Source organism: Nannobrachium achirus, assembly GCF_963921795.1.
Source record: "Nannobrachium achirus genome assembly, chromosome: 7".
In the NCBI taxonomy this organism is placed as follows: Eukaryota; Metazoa; Chordata; class Actinopteri; order Myctophiformes; family Myctophidae; genus Nannobrachium; species Nannobrachium achirus.
Window position 1 is genome coordinate 27,526,462 of NC_137816.1, and position 17,754 is coordinate 27,544,215.

The window sequence follows — 17,754 nt, forward strand, 5'->3', positions numbered from 1 at the left end:
CAGACGTCCAAAGCTGACCTATCACCATACATTAGCTTCCTCATTTGCCTTGGATGGGTTTAGAACTCATCTGCTGTAGTGAGCTATGTATTTGTAAACTGCATTTTAATGTATTTATTATTACTTACAGTACATGTCAGTGAGGGCATTCGTTTAATGGCTTGGGCCAATAAGCACTGATTTCAGTTAATCCTGAGGTTGATGGCCAACCTCAAGACCAAGACAGTAAAATGTGAAGAACAATAATGGCCATTGTTTGTTTTGATGTCCAATAACTAGATGTACAAAATGTGACAATTTGCAGTTTAAAATGTGGCATTTCAAAAGTATTTATTCTGCTTTGTTTACAATTTAACCCTGTGAAAAGCAGATATACTTTAAATTTTGATGAGTTGTGATGCTGACCTCACTGGCTTTGACCAGGCAGGTGACAAGCCTTAACGAATGCACCCTTTTGTAATGCACGAATGTTGCACAATGTCTTATGTTCTGGAAATCAACTCGACTTTCCAGTTTATTTATTAAAAGCAAAAGTTCACACTTGCTGCACTGATCACTCTGAACATTTTTCAATTGCAGGACTGTAGACCCCTAGATGTTTTGTACCACAAACATGATCAGCTACATCTCCTCTGTGTATAGTATTTTAGATCTCAAAAGAAAACATTTCAGCGTGCACTTAAAGTTAAGTTCTGTAGTAGACAATCCCCAACAACCCAGAGGACTTCCACCCAGTTTTCAAAATCAGTTGTACACAAGTCAGAAACCAGGATAAAGTAAAACATTTAATTTACGGACCAATACTTGCTTGTCGTTTGTAGATTATCCATCATAAATGGATAGTTTGGCTAAATGTAAATAGTACAAGTAAATGATGGTAACTATGGGCCCTATTTTACTCCCAAATAAGCTGGCACGTAGCGCAAGTGGCATTGCTAGTTTACATCGGCAGCATTTGTCATTCTCATGCTCAGCGCATGCGCGCCAAATGCATGGACATGTTGGTCAGGCAAATTGTTGGTAGTGCTGCCACTTTCATAACTATTCTCACTGAGAATAGTCAGGAGACAGCAACGTAGATCAGATTAGACCAGGTCTAATACTTAGTGCAGTCCCCACACTGTTTTTCCTGTGCTGTGCGCTTAAGACCTTGCGTCACCTTGTGAAATGTCTAAATAGGGCCACATCTGACAATTGGCTTTTTTCATTCATTACTATTCACTTCAGAGGTAGCTGCAAAATATAAGTGTATCAAAGCGGAATTTGCACATAAGCCTAGCAGTATCTTCTTTGCTACCTCACCAAACAAAGAATAATCAAATAGTGACATTTAACCATAGAATCCAGTCATTTGTATTTCATACCAAGGACAAATATAAATGTTAGAATATCAGAATATCATCCTTTGATGTCAGTAGTCAGCCACTCCTATAAAGAAAAGCTAATTTATTCAATATATAATTTCAATTTAATTAATACCAACAGCCAAACACGCATACATTTAAATAAAAATGGTTTATTCTCTTTCAATATAGCATTTGTTCTATCCATAGCAGAAAAGAGCCTCCATGTCACTCAGTGCTATTACCTGGAATATGATCTCAGGTCACCACAGCGTCTTAATGACGAACACACATCTTACAGCACAACACCGGCTTGATACGGATCCAACAATAGTCACTTTGCTCTTTTAAAAACAAGTTGAAGGTAGTGGTGGGGGAGGGGTGGTGACTGGCCAAGCGGTAACAATCAATCCCCCCAGGTTGTGTTTAGGTTGAACCTTGTGTTTGATCTTACTCCAGTATGGCTGTTGATGTGAGGCCGACGTTTCTGCCACCAAAAGGTCACAAGTTGAGGTAACAAAGGTTCTCCCTGAATAGATTGGGGGAGAAGGAGATTAAAACAATACATTTAATATAGTTCTCTAACTGTATACTCTGTGTAGAAGGTACAATTCTAAACTGTATATTCTAGAATCTATCCTCGTTCCCAGGGAAGGTGCAATTCTAAATTGTCTATAGTCTATATGTTAATTTAATTGTTTTAGATTTAACACTAAACATGGTTTAGTTCATCGATAGACTTCATAAATGTGCAAGAGTGTGGGACGTTTTTCCATTCAATGGTGTGTTGATAAACCTTGCGAAACAGTCATCCCAATCCCAAAAGATCATTTGGATACTGATATGTGTTGCATTTAATCATTTAATATTTTGTTTAATGTGTATGCTGAGGATTCATTTGGATACTGTTGTGGGTTGTTCCGGGCTAGGCCTACAGTACATTCATGTACACATGTTAAGGAAGGCACATAAGTGAGACAGGATTTCTGTTAAGGAGAGAGATGGATAGTCTATGGACAAACTATTCTAAATTGTTAACATGCTCACAAATCACGTCTGTGTTAATACATGACATCCCCTTTTGTGTGTCTGGATTCCATCCATGTTTGTAAAACAAATGGCCCACTCAATGCAATGACGACAGTTCAGTTAGTCTAACGGAGATCATGAAGACAGTGTCAGAAATGCTGGCATGCAAGGTTGGCCATAAAGAAAATAACATGTCACAGGATTGTGATAAGTGATGCTGGTAATATATTCTGTATCTAATCCTGGCACCAAATTACAATATTTGTCAAATATTTCAAATATGCAACTTTGGCATAATCATATAAACTATGGGGCCGTCCTGAGTGGGGAGTGCAACATGATGAGTTAGGAGACTTGCTTCATCACATGAAGATAATTTAAAACTTTATAAAAGGAAGGTTGGTCTAAATAAAGGAAGTTAAAAATAGGTTGTAGTACCACAAGCTGCGATGTTGACCCACTTACATTCTTAACCAGACGGTCCTAACCAGACATACTCGATATACACAGCAACATAGAATACACATAGCCATTATAGCTATGGTGTATTGAACCATTACAATTAAATGACTTCTTACAAACAAATATAGAATATTTTACAATCATAGATTCCTACTAAAACTTAGTCCCAAACAACAAAGTAGCCCATATTTTGATAATATCAATGAGCATATTGTTCAAACATATTGAAGAGTATATCGGGTATATATTCAATTAGGACACATGAACCAGAATATGTCTACTACAATAAAGTTTTAAATGCATTACCTCCTATTCTTCTCATCATGTTGCATTGGAGCCGCTTATTGCCTTTGTGCCATCTATGTTTGCTTGTTCTTTCAACACAGGATCTGCAGGGGAAATACACAATCATCAGCAGTGCATACTGTACATTTACAATAACACAATCCTCACCGACTAGATTAAGTAACAATGGAATATTACTGTACATTCAACCGTGACTAGACTGAAGATTCCCTACTTCTAACTTCTGCCTTAAACCTACTGCTTTTACTTCATACTCGGGAACTAAGTATGAAATAAGAGCATAATGGCCACCATGTAAATATGGTCAATGATGGGTAGGTACTGCTCAGACTGAGTGAAATAAATTTATCAGGGCGAGGTCGCGCACATGGGCACGTGCACGAATCCTCCATCCTCTGGCCTTTTCGAGCCGGGTAGGGCGTAAAATGTATGCTAATTAGTAAGGCCAGACGGGGCCTCGGGCCGTCCCAGATAGGGCCAGGCCTTAATTTTCGGCCCGTTGAGAATGCCGAGTTGGTCGAGTCATCATTGTGATGTCAGAACAAGTCAGCTATATCGTTCTGCTAAGCTGGTCAAGTGATCATTGTGATGTCAGAACAGGTCAGTGCAAATGAATTCTGTCTTGGTCATTCATTTGCAACATCATTGTGATTCTTAATGTTTCATCTAAATCATAGCTTTTCATATTATAATATGCAACAAAACCCATCATTTACATTTTAGTTTTAAATAGCACTTGCAATTATTTGATTACTAGAATAAATAAAACAAATACATTCAGATCTTGCCAGCAAGTGACAGAGTTGTTTGCCACTGTATAAATGAGTCATAGCGTGACACTAACAGAAGTATGGGTGCTGCATGGCCTCGCCGGCTGTCAGCCTCTGCTGGTGGTCGTAACGTAGCAGCTTGTCCAGCAGATCCAGGGCCTCAGGGCTCACCAGGTGCTGGTTCTCTGTCTGGACAAAATGCTCCCAGCGTTTCCTGGTCTGCCTGGGCACACAAGTGAAACGGGAGTAAATACCACAACTGTTGAGTATGACAAATCCCCTCTGAACTTCAGGGGTTTCAAACCGAATTCTCCAGGGTTTCAAACTGAATTCTCCACGTGAAGATTTTGAACTAGTTTCTAATAAAAAACATGTGAGAGCGTTTACTTACTGGCCAAGCAGATCTTTGAAGCGAGTGTCCAGTTCTATGTGATACTTGTGCAAGTAGCCAAACAACTCATCTGTCCCCAGAACTTTAGCAATGCGAACCAGCTAAAACAAGAATGACAACAGAAATGCAAAATGCTTGGAGACAAAAAAGGAAAAAGAAAAAGAAAAAAAAAGAAAGAAAAGAAAGGAAATCTAATAACATATTCTGTATGTACATGTAACAACTACCCATACCAACCAACCATGAGAATATTAGATCATTTTCCAGGACATTCCCGTTTTACATGACATCCATTTATTTTTCAATACAGCCTCCATTTAGTGTAGAATAATAATATTAATATTACCTGGTCATAGTTGTCTTGCCCATGAAAGAAAGGCTCCTTCAGGAAGATCATGCTGGCCAGCATACAGCCTAGACTCCACATATCCAAACTATAGTCATACATCTGGAAAACAGCAAAGGGAATGTAAGAACACCTACTACACGATAATATATACAGTCGTCTGTGGGTAAAATATATATTAACATGCTATTGTGTATGTTTCTTTACCAAAATGATGTATGGTAGCATGTACCTGATAGTCGACTAGTAGCTCGGGGCCTTTGAAATAGCGAGAGGCGACCCTGACATTGTATTCCTGAGCGGGATGGTAGAATTCTGCCAGACCCCAATCTATGAGACGCAACTGGGACAGAGGAACAGATACACATTAATCTTATTTCCACTATGAGGCTAACTAGTGCAGGCAGGCTCAAATGCCTCTCAAAATCCCTAGGTTAGATGTTTATGATATCCTATCATTCTATGGTAGAGTAGAAATATTTTACACGTGCAACACAAGAGCTCTCGAGACACAACTGGGAGGTTGTGACCAGTATTAGGTGTGTATTTAAGATGACATCATGCATTGTCACTCGATTAGAATTGCTTGCTGGAAACGTCCCTTTGGTGCTACAATAAATAAGTGGACATTGAGCGCTGTAGTGTGGGAGAATTGTCTTTGTTTCACACTTTCCTCACAGAGAACGAAGCGATTCAGTTTCATGAAATGATTGAAATGGACAAAGATAGTACCTTTCTCAATTGGTGATCAATCATGACATTATGGGGCTTCACATCCCGATGCATGATCCCCATGCTGTGACAATAGTCCAGAGCCTTTATGAAAGAATAAGACACACCGTATTGATTGTCCAATCAATTCCATTGCATTCACAACACAAGGCCATGAAATTATTAGCATGATACAAAAATACGTTTCCCCATCACCAGTATTGGTTATTTTTTTCATATGATCTGCCCAGAACTCATCCTATATTTGTGTGAGAACGAAACTGACTGAAGCAGGATTTTTTTTTTACAAAGAGAAAATGAACACCATATAGATAGATAATAGAGCCCTGAAATAAGATGACACAAGAGGTGGCATTTCACCATCTGATCAATTATTGATTATTACCAAACAGTTGCATATAACTTATGAGCTATAGTTGAGAATGATTGCATTTGGAAGCTTTTTCCAAGCTACCATCATTGTCTGCCTTTCCCAGCAAAGACACATAATTGGAACAATGTAAGAACTATAATAAACAAATCACTGTTCCTGAAGAACATTGTGGGTTCGAGTAGCACACCAAGTATAGTACGATGATGATGTATGATGAGATGACGTTGTATAGACCCACATGATGTCACAGGGGGCATATTGTCCAATCAGAAAAGGGACATATGGACAGGGGACAAACATATACACATGGACAGTGTATCAAATACTTATAACAGATGTGCTAATTATAGTGTATTAACATATTCTACCACATAACTCCCAGATTGTAGCTTTAACATCGACTCGGAAAATATATTAACCAACGTTGAAGTTTGGCATTTTGTGGCTCAAGTTAACTATGCACATCTTTATGTTGTCTTTAAGGAAATCACACGTTCTTACCTTAAGGAGCTCATACATGTAGTAACGGATATCAAAGTCTGTTAACTTCTGGTAAAGCTCCTATAAAACAGATACAAAATTATTTTAATATTCATGCATAGATTATTTATCATGTTATATGTTATTAGTTACATGATGTCAGTATCTGGCTTCTGTTCATTGCAAGCTATTACTAAAGGGTTACATGTTAATTAATTACCCATATCATTAGCTTCACATACATGGCAATCCTTGTAGTAGTTTCATATGAATGATCGTTGCCAAACAAATACCTTAAAGTCTGTGTTATTGATGCACTCAAAGACAAGTGCAGGTGTTCTGGACTGCAAAAAGAGAGTACAGAATGCTTAATTTATGAAAAAGCAGATACCTGTAGACATTACCACAGCCCAGGACATAAGTGAGAATGGAATTTAGCAAATATGACATGATACTGCAACATGCTCTAAAGGACAAACTATTTCAACTTACCACAGGATCCTTGACTGTATCTACCAGGCGAATGACATTGGTTCCTCCACGCAGGTTCTCAAGGATCTTTATTTCCCGTTTGATCTTCTTTTTCTTGACAGGCTAAAAACATAAAGTTTACATCAGGAATCCACCATGTTATAATGGATAAACGGTTTAATTAATATTGGGCAATACTACATAGTTGAAGGAAGACCATGAGATCACAAATGGCTTGATAATAATTTAAACAGGAAATCTAGAGGCTCACCTTGAGGATTTTCACAACCACTTTCTCGTTGTTGCTCACATTTATGGCTTCAAAGACCTCACTGTATTTCCCTCGACCCAACTTACGCACCAACTGATAGTTGTCTTGATTGCTGGAGGTAAGAGTGAATCACATTATTATTATTCTTAGTGGCAGTAATAGTAAAAACACAAACCCAACTCAATTATAAACAAACTATAAAAGGGCAAGATGGGCCATCGTTGTAGTCTTCAGGCTGTTTTAGGCCATTAGAAAGGCAACATCTCTTGTTCAATTTGAACACGGGCTGTCATCTGTAGGTGCAGCAGGGATTTAGCCTGGCATGGACCTTCAATGTCTAGGTGTTTAGTACCCTCTCACTACTCAGATCCTACTAATTATAGTTAATAAGACAGTCAGACAACAGCATTCATTGAGTTTGGGATGAGATGCCAAGAAACTGAAGGTACAAGTAATTTCCATGCAGAATGGGAAGTTAAATTCTTTTTTTCATCATGGTGAATGTATGTCTCATCTGTACCATCTGCGCATCGCTGGCGAAGAAAGTCAATTTGGAAAGACCCTTTCTGACAAACCATGAATAATTTGCTAAAGGTGAAGAAACAAATGTCAATCAACAACATAACAAAGCTGTTTGGTAAGTTATTTCGGCAGCCTCCTACCATGTGCGCCATGTTCTCGCCAAAACACAAATCGTTTTGGGATGGCAAGATATTCAGGACGCATTCCTTACAGCTGGCAAGGATTTCAGTCATTTTAAGAACAAACTGTGATCATGGCTGTCAGAAAACAACCTTCAGTTGACACAGGGATGTGACGGAACTTCTAGGAAGTCTTGGGATAGCAGCTGTAAAGCATATCAAATCTCCTGTGTGCATTTCTTCCTCCAGTCCAGTTGGACAAGTCAAAAGACATTAATAATTATGTTATTCAGCTGTGCATTTTCATCAGAAGGCTTTGATGACATGAGTGCACGATTTGCCAAGAAGGTGTCAAAGATCACCAATGACGGATCAGACTTGTTTCCTCTTTGAGAACTGCAACCAGCAGCCTGACTGTAACGGACTGGCAGCTGGTTCCCAGACAGTCCGGCTGATTCAGGTAATACTAATGTGTGAAGTGTGAACTCTTTTTTTGAAAAAGATTTGAAATTGTATTTCATGCCATCTTTCTACACAGCAGGACTGTTTATTTTTTGTCTTCATTTCATATTGAAGTCATGTGATGTCTGTTTGGATGACTAACGCTTGAATTTAAAAAACAAGTATTCAAGATTTGATTTGTATATGAAACAGGATATAATTTTCCCATAAACTATTTTATGTGCATAACATTTCTTGACCGATAGTCCAAATTTGCCGTACCTTTATTCAAATACAATGATTGACTTTTTTATGCTTCCACTATTCTAATCTTCCTGGCACTTTTACGGTACATCTCCTGCCTTGGAAAACGCATAAGAGATCATATGGGACAAGGTCAGACCTGTGCGCACAAGTATGAGCTTATAGATCTGCTATTTTCGGTATGCAACTAAGCACACAAGCAAGTATAAATCATGCATGATGTTGCACACAGACAACTCATCTAATTTGAGAATAACCCTGGTGTACCTCCAGCTTGGCACATGCGCGTCGTAGTCCCAGTATTCCCGGCTCTTCTGCGTGTTGACATCGGTGTACACCCGAGCTTTACTGCTGGCCGTTGAGCCGGGCATGGTGAGCCTAGGCGCTCGATGTCGAGGAGGTTGGCTCTTGGCACGGGATGGGAAGGCGGGACACACACTGTCAGGGGTGGCTGGCTTTAAGACCTCTGTGAGAAGGTTGGCATTGGTCTGTACTGCTTTTGTCCTGAGGTGACAGAAGTCACTCGCTGTGCGGATCGTCAGCGCTACGATTAAAGACCGTCTGAGTCCTCTGAGGAGCCTGTTAGGCAGGATGAGATGGTGGCCCGCCAGCTAGAGAGAGACAGGAGAACAGAGACATTTCATCAAAAGATGCAACTAGACTGCACTCTGTCGAGGTGCCAACTTGCGTCTTGTGTATTTGTGGCCATATATGGCATACTTGTGCAGCAGCAGAGCGTTTAAGACAAGTACTGCGATCTGTGCTGTTCGGTGCTGTCTGTATACGTGGGTGGGCAAGATGGCACTCTGTCAAGGTGCCAACTTGCGCCTTGTTATTTATATCAGGTCCGAACGCAGTATTTGCGTGCTCTGCTGGCGCAAGTAATAACAGGCACTTTGTGCTTCCCTTGTCCATTAAGCTTAATTTAGAAGCAATCTCACAATGATGTCACTTGCCTTAATGCAACTCTATAAATCAGGTATTTTTGGCAAGCCACACTGTGGTACTATGGAGAATAAATTAAGCATTAGAGGACCATGTAGATTTTTTTTATCTGAACCCTGTATCCTTTGTTGACTGGGATCCACCAGGGTCTGTACTGTACTTGGTCCCCTCTACACAAAATCACTTTGCAGAAAATAGTCGATCTGCAAGCTCTTGCACTGCGAGCTTGTATAGATCTGCTATTGTCGCTGAATATTCTGACATGCCCATATTGGGTGCTTTAGCCACTGCTTCTCAAACATTTTCATGTCAAGGAACCCCAAATTGACACTTATTAGCCCACTAACCCCCATTTGAAAAGATATACGCCAGGGACCGTCATAAGAGAAGATTTTTACAGCTCTAGCAGTGATTCTCAACCATTTTAATTTCAAGGACCCCCAGTTTGACATGCATTAGGGCTACAGGCCCCCAGTTAATGGCATTTCTATCTCTGGGCCGCAATTTATATAGTAAAATCAATGTTAATTTAACTCTGAGAGTGTAAAAATGGATTTGGTTCCATTTGTACACTCTGAGTTACAGACAAATAAGGGCTACGATTAAGCTTGGGACCCCCTGGAAATCCCTCAAGGACCCCATTTTGAGATCCACTGAAGCCAGTTAGCTGGTTAGCCAACACTACTAGTAGCTGTTCTATTACTACTAGCCTACTAATAGTATTACTACTACTAGTTATTGAACCGGCGGTTACACAGAAACAAAACAAGCACGTTAAGTTACGCTACAATGCTACGTAATAAGTTAACTAGCCCCGGCTGGCGTAGAACAAGGCAAAATGTGAAAAACGTTTAAAAAATAAAATACAATAAATTAAAAACGTGAATTAAGTAAAACGGGGTCCCAGGTTAAAGGAACAAGGCAGAGTACGGCTCCAATTATAGCTTTTCGGTCGATAAAAATGACGTTAAAAGTCGAAAAAGCGGTGACATAAAAAGGCGGACGGACGGACAGACGGATGTTACCTCGCCGTGGTGATGTTGTTTGAAGAGGAAGAGCAGCGTGTTACTGCACCTACTGGTGAGCCATCTACGCGGCTTACTGTGTCTATGCTCTCTCTGCGTGCTTCTGTTTTCATCTAGATATATATTAATAATGATAACGTTTATTAAAGGTTGGTTTCCGTCCAGCAGAAGAACCGTTGATCGTCTCTGTAGCGGTAAACATCACCCGGAAGTAATCCAATGTTCTTCACAGAGCAGACGTCCTGTCGGTTTTTAAAGTGTGGTCCGGGGACGCCCAGAGGGCCCTTGGCGGGTAGTCCAGGGGGTCCCGGTTCTCTTGTCAAATTAGTGAATTTCAGTGTATTTAAATTCGTTTAAATTGTTCAAATAGGCCTACAAACGTCTTATGTGTCCCTTAATTTTTTTTGTTTTTGGCTTTGATATTATTTCAAGACATTAAAAAAAAAAACTTCCCAAAAAATCTAATTATTTTTATGAAAAAGAAACAAATCTTTCTTCAGTAATAAAACTAGACCAGGTCAACCTGGTTGTGCCAGACCCCCTGTCTGTCATCATCATTTATGACATCATGCCTTTTGTAGGCATGTCATCATCATGTCATCATCATATATACCCTTTATATAGAAAAGGGACAGACCGACATTTTCTTATGTAGGCCTACCCATTTCATGGGTCTGGCAATAATCTAAGAATTTCCATAAATTGGACACATGGTAAATTGCACAATGCACGCTCCTACAGATCTCCTACAGCATGCTGTAGGCCTATACGCCTACCATAGGACTGATAACAATTCTACATTCTCTAATTGTGTAGACTGTCTTTAACAATAAATGTAACTCTTGGTTGAGAGCGTAAAATGAAACCAAATCCATTTGGTTTCATTTTACGCTCTCAAAAGTTAAATATCTATGAGGGGCCATTTGGTTACTCTACATCATTTATCTGTGGACCACCTGGAACCCCCTCAAGGACCACTGGTGGTCCCCGGACCACTGGTTGAAAACAACCGATAAATTGTTAAAATAGTAAATACACTGACATGTGGCCATGGGCTATTCATTTATTTAGCAAAAAACTAAAAAACAAGTAGGCCTACATTCAGAAAGAAACAGTTAGCATCCGGTCCTCTGGGTCCTTGGGTTGGTTCCAGGGGGTCCCCTGTCAAATTATTTAATTTCAATTTAGTTAAAAATAAATAAATAAAACACAGTCTATTAATTATTTAGCAAAAAACACAAAAAACATAAGTAGCTGCACTTAGTGCATTATACTGGTGGCAGGTGGTATGATTAACCATGACTGCACGTTTGGTTAACTTGAAGATATTTTTCAGTTTAATGTTAGGTGATTTATTGTGCTTAAGTAAGTAGGAAGACTATTCTAGTAGGGGGCTCTAACAGAGAAGACCATTGTCTTTATTGTAGCCTGCATGGACTCAGGCCATTTAAAACCTTAAAGCATCTTCAAAATGTTTAAACCTATCAAATTGAATAAATAAACTATACGACAAAGATGAAAACTACTGGCCATCATGTTTTCAATGTCTGTAAAGAGATTCAGAGTTGCCAAACTACGTTGTGACCAGGTTTTTAAACTATGGGAGAAGATCAATCATGGCGTGTATAAATAAGTTTGCCTCCTATGAGTGACTGTTCAATACCACCACTATGAATATAACCAAAATATATTTTCATATTAGTCCCTAGGATAGAATCATTTGAAAAGTTTGAGGGATACTGAAGTTTGAAAACCACTGGCCTAAATATTAATGACAGGTTTGCGTCAGTGAGAAGTATGAACAGAAATTATTGGTGCATCATCAGGTATAAATGTTGGCAACTTGGCAAATTATTCTATATGTAATGCATTTCTATAATTGATCCTGAGTGCCCCGTAGGAAAACAATTGAACACATTCATTTTGTTGATAGTGTGGTTTATTTTAATTTCTATCTGAATACAGTATGAACATGATGTACTATATATATCCATCCATATGTATATATTCAAAGCTTTCATACTCCAATCTGTTGCCACACACTTTGATCTTCAGCCCATCTCTGTACTAATAGGATAATGACTAGGCTAATATGCCTGTGATTTAGCTGCAGTTAAAACTGCCCCATTCCACTACTCAATCTCTTTTAAATCCCAAAACCGTTTTAAATATACTGTAGATCGTATAGAATATAGAAATGCACACAAACTAAAATGTAATATTTTACACTTCATCCCCATCATAGACGAACACAAGTCACAACTATGAAGCAATTCAGATTAAAACCTGGAATCTTGTACCAAACTAGGGTGATATTTAAAAATGTAACTAAAAATAATTACTGAAGTTAAGTTATTTCTTACAACAAAACTAAGTCATAGGTATGTGGCAAGTGAGCAGAAAATGTTGTTTAAGATACTATTGTGATAATCCATTTTGGGTGAAATGTGCTCGTTACAACACATTGCAAACTTAAAATGGAACAGAGGCTAATACTGTTTTCAGTCTGTACATTAGTGTATACAAACTTGTGTATCTTAAAATAAATGGATTATGCCATGGTTCAGTAGTCATAAACATATTGTGCATGTCTTATTGCACATGACGGATGTCTTCATGACATGATGGGAAGGAGTTAGTTAGCTAGATGCCATTTATTTTAGTACAAAGATGCAACAACACAGAACTTCATAACACACAGGGTATACATTTTTACAATTACACGTTTTTTTTCTTATCAGGTTGTGTTCCTAAATAAACCAAACCTATTATAATACAACAGTGACTTAAAGTATAATAAATATTCATGCACAAATAGATGATATCACCTAGGTTTTCGTGAGAGGACAGCATTGCACAAGCCAGCTACTGTATCTAGGAGGGGTGGTGGATTCATCTGTCAGAAACTTGAAATGAAATGTTCCATCTTATGAATACAAAGTGACTGATCAGTAAAGGCACATGGAGTCATAAGAGTTTGTACATAAGCAAACATTGAGGACAACCGTTTTAAAATGTCTTTCGTTCTCAATAACCAAATTACAAATCACAAAACCACATGCAATCACAGAAGATCTCACACCCAAGTCCACACAAAATCAAGTTATTCCCTCACTTTGACTTGCCTTTTTATAACATTCTTCTTTTATAATATTTTCCATGAGCGCCAAATGAAGGGACATGACCAAGATGTTAGTGACCTGCCCCGTGTAGATGACCTTTGAATATGGGCCTAGTCTTAATATTAGAGGTGATAAATAAATATTAAATGCAAATCATGGGTGCGCGTTATTGGCTACAAATGGCTAGCAAAAATGGCACACTCACTGTGCCACTACCTAGGGCTCAAGCGCAATGCTGCTCATGGGATGCAGGGGGCTGAAGGGAAACCATCTCCTTCAGCGGTGTGCTGTACTGTGTGCTCCTGCAGAGCCGTGAGGTCAACAAAACGCTCACCACACCAGACACATTTGAATTGGGTTTCGCGTGAATGCACACTCTGATGCTTGGCCAGGTGCTCACGCTGCTTGAAGCTCTTATCGCAACTGGCACACTTGAAAGGTTTCTCTCCTGTGTGAACGCGGCGATGACGCGCCAACTCAGAGGAGTACTTGAAGCGCTTTTCACAGTCTGGGCATTTCAGGGGTTTCTCGCGGGTCGGGTCACAGCGATGCTGAACAAACTCGGAGGATGACACAAAACGCCTGTCACACAGGGAGCATTTTAGTGGCTTCTCGGTGCAGTGAGAGTTTTGGTGGCGTTGCAGTGTTGAATTCTTCTTGTACCCCTTACCACAAACATCACACTTGTAGGGCTTCTCTACTTCGCCTCCACATTTGTGCCTCAGCAGCTCTCCCGATTGACTGAACGACTTCTGGCATGACGCACACTTAAACAAACTTTCCATACCGTGGACCTGCTGGTGATAAAGCAGGTGGGAAGGCTGTAGAAATCCCTTATCACACAGGTTACACTTGAAAGGGCGTTCGGCTGGATTCTTGTGTGTGCGACGGTGGCGTACAAGGGCATACTGTTGTTTGAAACTCATCTGGCACTCCTCACACTGGAAAGGCCGCTCCTCTGAGTGAGTGCGTTCGTGCTGCCGCAAATCAGACGGACGCTTGAAGCTTTTTCCACAGGAGCCACAGCGGAATGGCCTTTCCCCGATTGGCTGGCACTGGTGGTGAAGGAGGTCAGATGACTCCTTAAAGTGCATCTCACACAAATTGCACTTGAAAAGGTGCTCGCCTGAATGTGCATACATGTGGCGCACGAGGTGGGACCGGTGCTTGAAACTCTTCTCACAGACGGCACACTTGTACGGACGCTCTGAGCTGTGAGTGCGCTGGTGGTGGGCAAGATGAGAAGACTGGCTGAAGCTTTTATCACACGTGTCACATTTGTATGGCTTTTCGCCTGTGTGCACCCTCTCGTGGCGGGTCAGCTCGGACAAATGTCGGAAGGACTTATGGCACACTGAACACTTATAGGGCCTGTCTGGTGAAGCAGCCTCAAACGCTGGAGGAGAGGATGCACTAATTGCGTCACCACTGGATGCCTCGCCGGCGGATGGCTGTTGAGGGTTGGCAGATGAGGAGGTTGGGGTGACATTTCCAGAACCTGGTCGGTACGTCTTCTCACAGATGGAGCACTTCATGGGGTTGTTTCCATTGCCATGTGCATTGTGATGCTGGGCCAGGGAGGTTAGCAGAGAAAAGCCCATCTTACACACACCACACACAAAGGGCTTCTGCTCCACCTGCACACACTGATGCTCCAGCAGATCAGTGGCTTGACTGAAGATCTTCATGCACTGAGTGCACTGGAAGGAGCGGTCCTGGTTTACCATGCACTGGTGCTCATGGGGGTTGGCTAAGTGAGATATGTCATGGCCACAGGCCCCACATTTGTGTCCTCTCTCACCCCCTACCTGTAAGGAGGACTGCTGGGCCTGCACCGAGTGCTGCTGGCCATGTTGGCTATTATGCTGGGGTTGCTGCAGCGCAGAGTCTTGCTGCAGGACTACTCCATACACAGCACAGGCCAGAGGGTTGTCTGGAGCTTGGGGGATGGTGTGCACAACAGAGGGTGGAGCCACAGCATGCTGCTGCTGCCACGCCTCCGTCATCCTTCCGCTTCGCATTGAAGGAGCTTGAGTTTTCCCAACACGAGAAACTTGACTGTCAGAGTCTAAGAATGTGGGAGTGGCTTGGGGGATGGCGATCAGCTATTTGGGAGGGGCTTTCTGTTCCTGTTTCCTTGTGATTACAAATGTATTTTGAAATCAGTGGCACAACCTGGAGGGAAAGAAATCAAAAATGAACAATTGCGTGTGAACAAGTAATTGCGGTCAGTAAAAAGGCAATTCAGTGTACATGTAAACCTGTTACTGTTTCATACCTGTCACTGTTGCGCATATAATATATACATAATATATACATTATACAAACAGTCACACACATACCTATATGGATTGGAATGATAAATTGACAGTTTCAGAATAATGCATATTAATGAAACTTTGGATGACATCAAAGGGGATTAATATGGTTTGTGTATTGTGTTGTTTGTCAGATCCATTGCAATCAGGAGGGGGGAAAAACATTTACATACATCTGCAACATCCTAGTCTATTTTAAGTAAAACAAAACACTATCAAAGTTAGCAGGCCTAAAACTCTCATCGAGAACTTACAAGGAAACAATTAAGCACATTCTTATCAGTACAGTTCCACGGGAGATGTAATCTATTTAGCCATTTTGATAACACCCTTTGTCAAATCTGCAAAATGGCTAAGAACTAAACAGGATTTGGGCTCTGACTATTTACTGAAACACAACCTAGTTGACCCGTTGTTAACGTTACATTGCTTTCTCTCTTTATGTATTGCGTATTTCCTACAGTGTAATGTAGACGTATTTCGTGTTAAAATGCAGACGGTTCTGTGTTCTCGACCGCTGACGCTGATCGGAACCCCGTGTGCTGTACGGGGCGTTGGAACGAATCCCGGCCCAGCTGATAGTCTGTTCCGCAGGCTAGCTGTTAGCTGGTACCGTGGAGCAGCTTGGCACTGGTTCTGCATGGTTACATTGTTGCTAAAGCGGCTCGATCCTTTGAATCGTCGACCTGCTGCAATGTTACATTGTTGCGTCCGTGTTGCCAGCGCTGTTGTAAAATAAACCATCCCGAATGAAACGTTCGGCAGAGCTACATTAGCCGGGCAGGCTAACCTTTCTTAGCCTTTAAATTTGGGGATTTGAAGCCGGGATTTGGGCCCACAATTAACGGACTAAATGTGTATCTGGGCCCGAACCGAGGCCCGAACATAGGCCTCCGCCGACCCGCAGCAAAGGCGACCCATTTGCAAACATACAAACATACGAATTATCCACCAGGAGCCGTTCAACTTACACAAGTAGCAAGCGATGGTGTTTTTTTCTCCTCCTCCTCCTCCTGCTCTGTGGTTTGGAGATGAAGCCGTTGGACAGCGGTTCTGTTGTGCGGTTGGTTCTGTTCTCCTCTGTTCTGCAGCCTCAGATGAGACACAACCCAGACGCAGCAGGACACCGGAAACCGCCACGCAGTTCGCCGCTGCGCCGTTTTACTGTGACTCCACTAATAACGCTTATTATTACTGTTATCATCGGTATTATTCTGTAAACATGGGTTCTGGTCCTGCTAGATCATACGACGGGGTTGTTCAGCAAATAGAATCCAGGATCAAACGGAAGGTGTGATTTTATTACATTATTTCTGAAACAATGGGGGGAGGGGGTTATGCGCCCTCTGGGGGGCAAGGTGGGGTATTGCCTGCCTCTGCCAATCTACAGCTCCGTAGTACGACGGTGTCGCTTGCCCAAAAATATCAGATTTGCGCGGCGTAACAACCCCCTATGGTAACAACAACGCGTCAGTGTCAGTGCGCAAACCTTGAGAGCTTCATCACCAGTAAGACTCCCTAATCGGGAGATAAGCGACCGTAGGTGGCTTATCTCCACAAATAGGGCAAAAATGTGTTTTTCCCAAATCTTCCTGATCCATGTTGATGACATGAGTGTAGACATGCTGTGTAGTGATATTCGTGATTTTAGGGCAAAAACTGTAGGAGCAGTGTCCAAAAATGTGTTTTAAAAATCAGCCTGAAGGTGGCGCTAGAATAGGGCCATGTGAGAAATGAGGGGTGGGGTCTCCGCGTTGCCTTGGCGGACGAATAGGTACCGGCCCCGGCTCTCCCGGACGCTCTTAGCCCGAGTTACGGCATTTTATGTGCGCTGCAGTGGCAGGGGGTCCTCCACTGGGGGCGCCACCACTTTTGCATCCGTTCTGGAGCACCAGGAGTCGGTGGTCCCCGGGAATTCCCCGTGAGCAGCCCCATTGGGGTGGTCATTTGGTCATTTTTGCGCATTTGGTAATTTTGTACATCTGGGGGTCCCAGGTCCCTGGGGCTGGGGGGGTCCTTGGAGG

At 41.4% G+C, this 17,754-nt stretch overlaps 2 protein-coding genes across 2 annotated transcripts; both read right to left on the reverse strand.

Annotated features, from left to right (window-relative positions):
* Positions 1 to 1,611: 1,611 nt before the first annotated feature.
* On the reverse strand, positions 1,612 to 10,484 carry LOC308288083 (casein kinase II subunit alpha'-like). Its single transcript, XM_080729426.1, has 13 exons — positions 10,291 to 10,484; positions 8,588 to 8,931; positions 6,975 to 7,086; positions 6,725 to 6,826; positions 6,526 to 6,576; positions 6,254 to 6,313; positions 5,380 to 5,463; positions 4,880 to 4,990; positions 4,648 to 4,749; positions 4,302 to 4,402; positions 3,985 to 4,133; positions 3,141 to 3,223; positions 1,612 to 1,872 (listed from the first exon to the last, which is right to left on the reverse strand). Exons 2-12 carry the CDS (start codon positions 8,689 to 8,691, stop codon positions 3,156 to 3,158), a joined length of 1,044 nt encoding a protein of 347 aa, XP_080585552.1. The 5' UTR covers positions 8,692 to 8,931; positions 10,291 to 10,484; the 3' UTR covers positions 1,612 to 1,872; positions 3,141 to 3,155.
* A 2,903-nt stretch (positions 10,485 to 13,387) lies between these two features.
* znf319a (zinc finger protein 319a) lies at positions 13,388 to 16,820 on the reverse strand. Its single transcript, XM_080729511.1, has 2 exons — positions 16,702 to 16,820; positions 13,388 to 15,587 (listed from the first exon to the last, which is right to left on the reverse strand). Exon 2 carries the CDS (start codon positions 15,431 to 15,433, stop codon positions 13,652 to 13,654), a length of 1,782 nt encoding a protein of 593 aa, XP_080585637.1. The 5' UTR covers positions 15,434 to 15,587; positions 16,702 to 16,820; the 3' UTR covers positions 13,388 to 13,651.
* Positions 16,821 to 17,754: the final 934 nt, after the last annotated feature.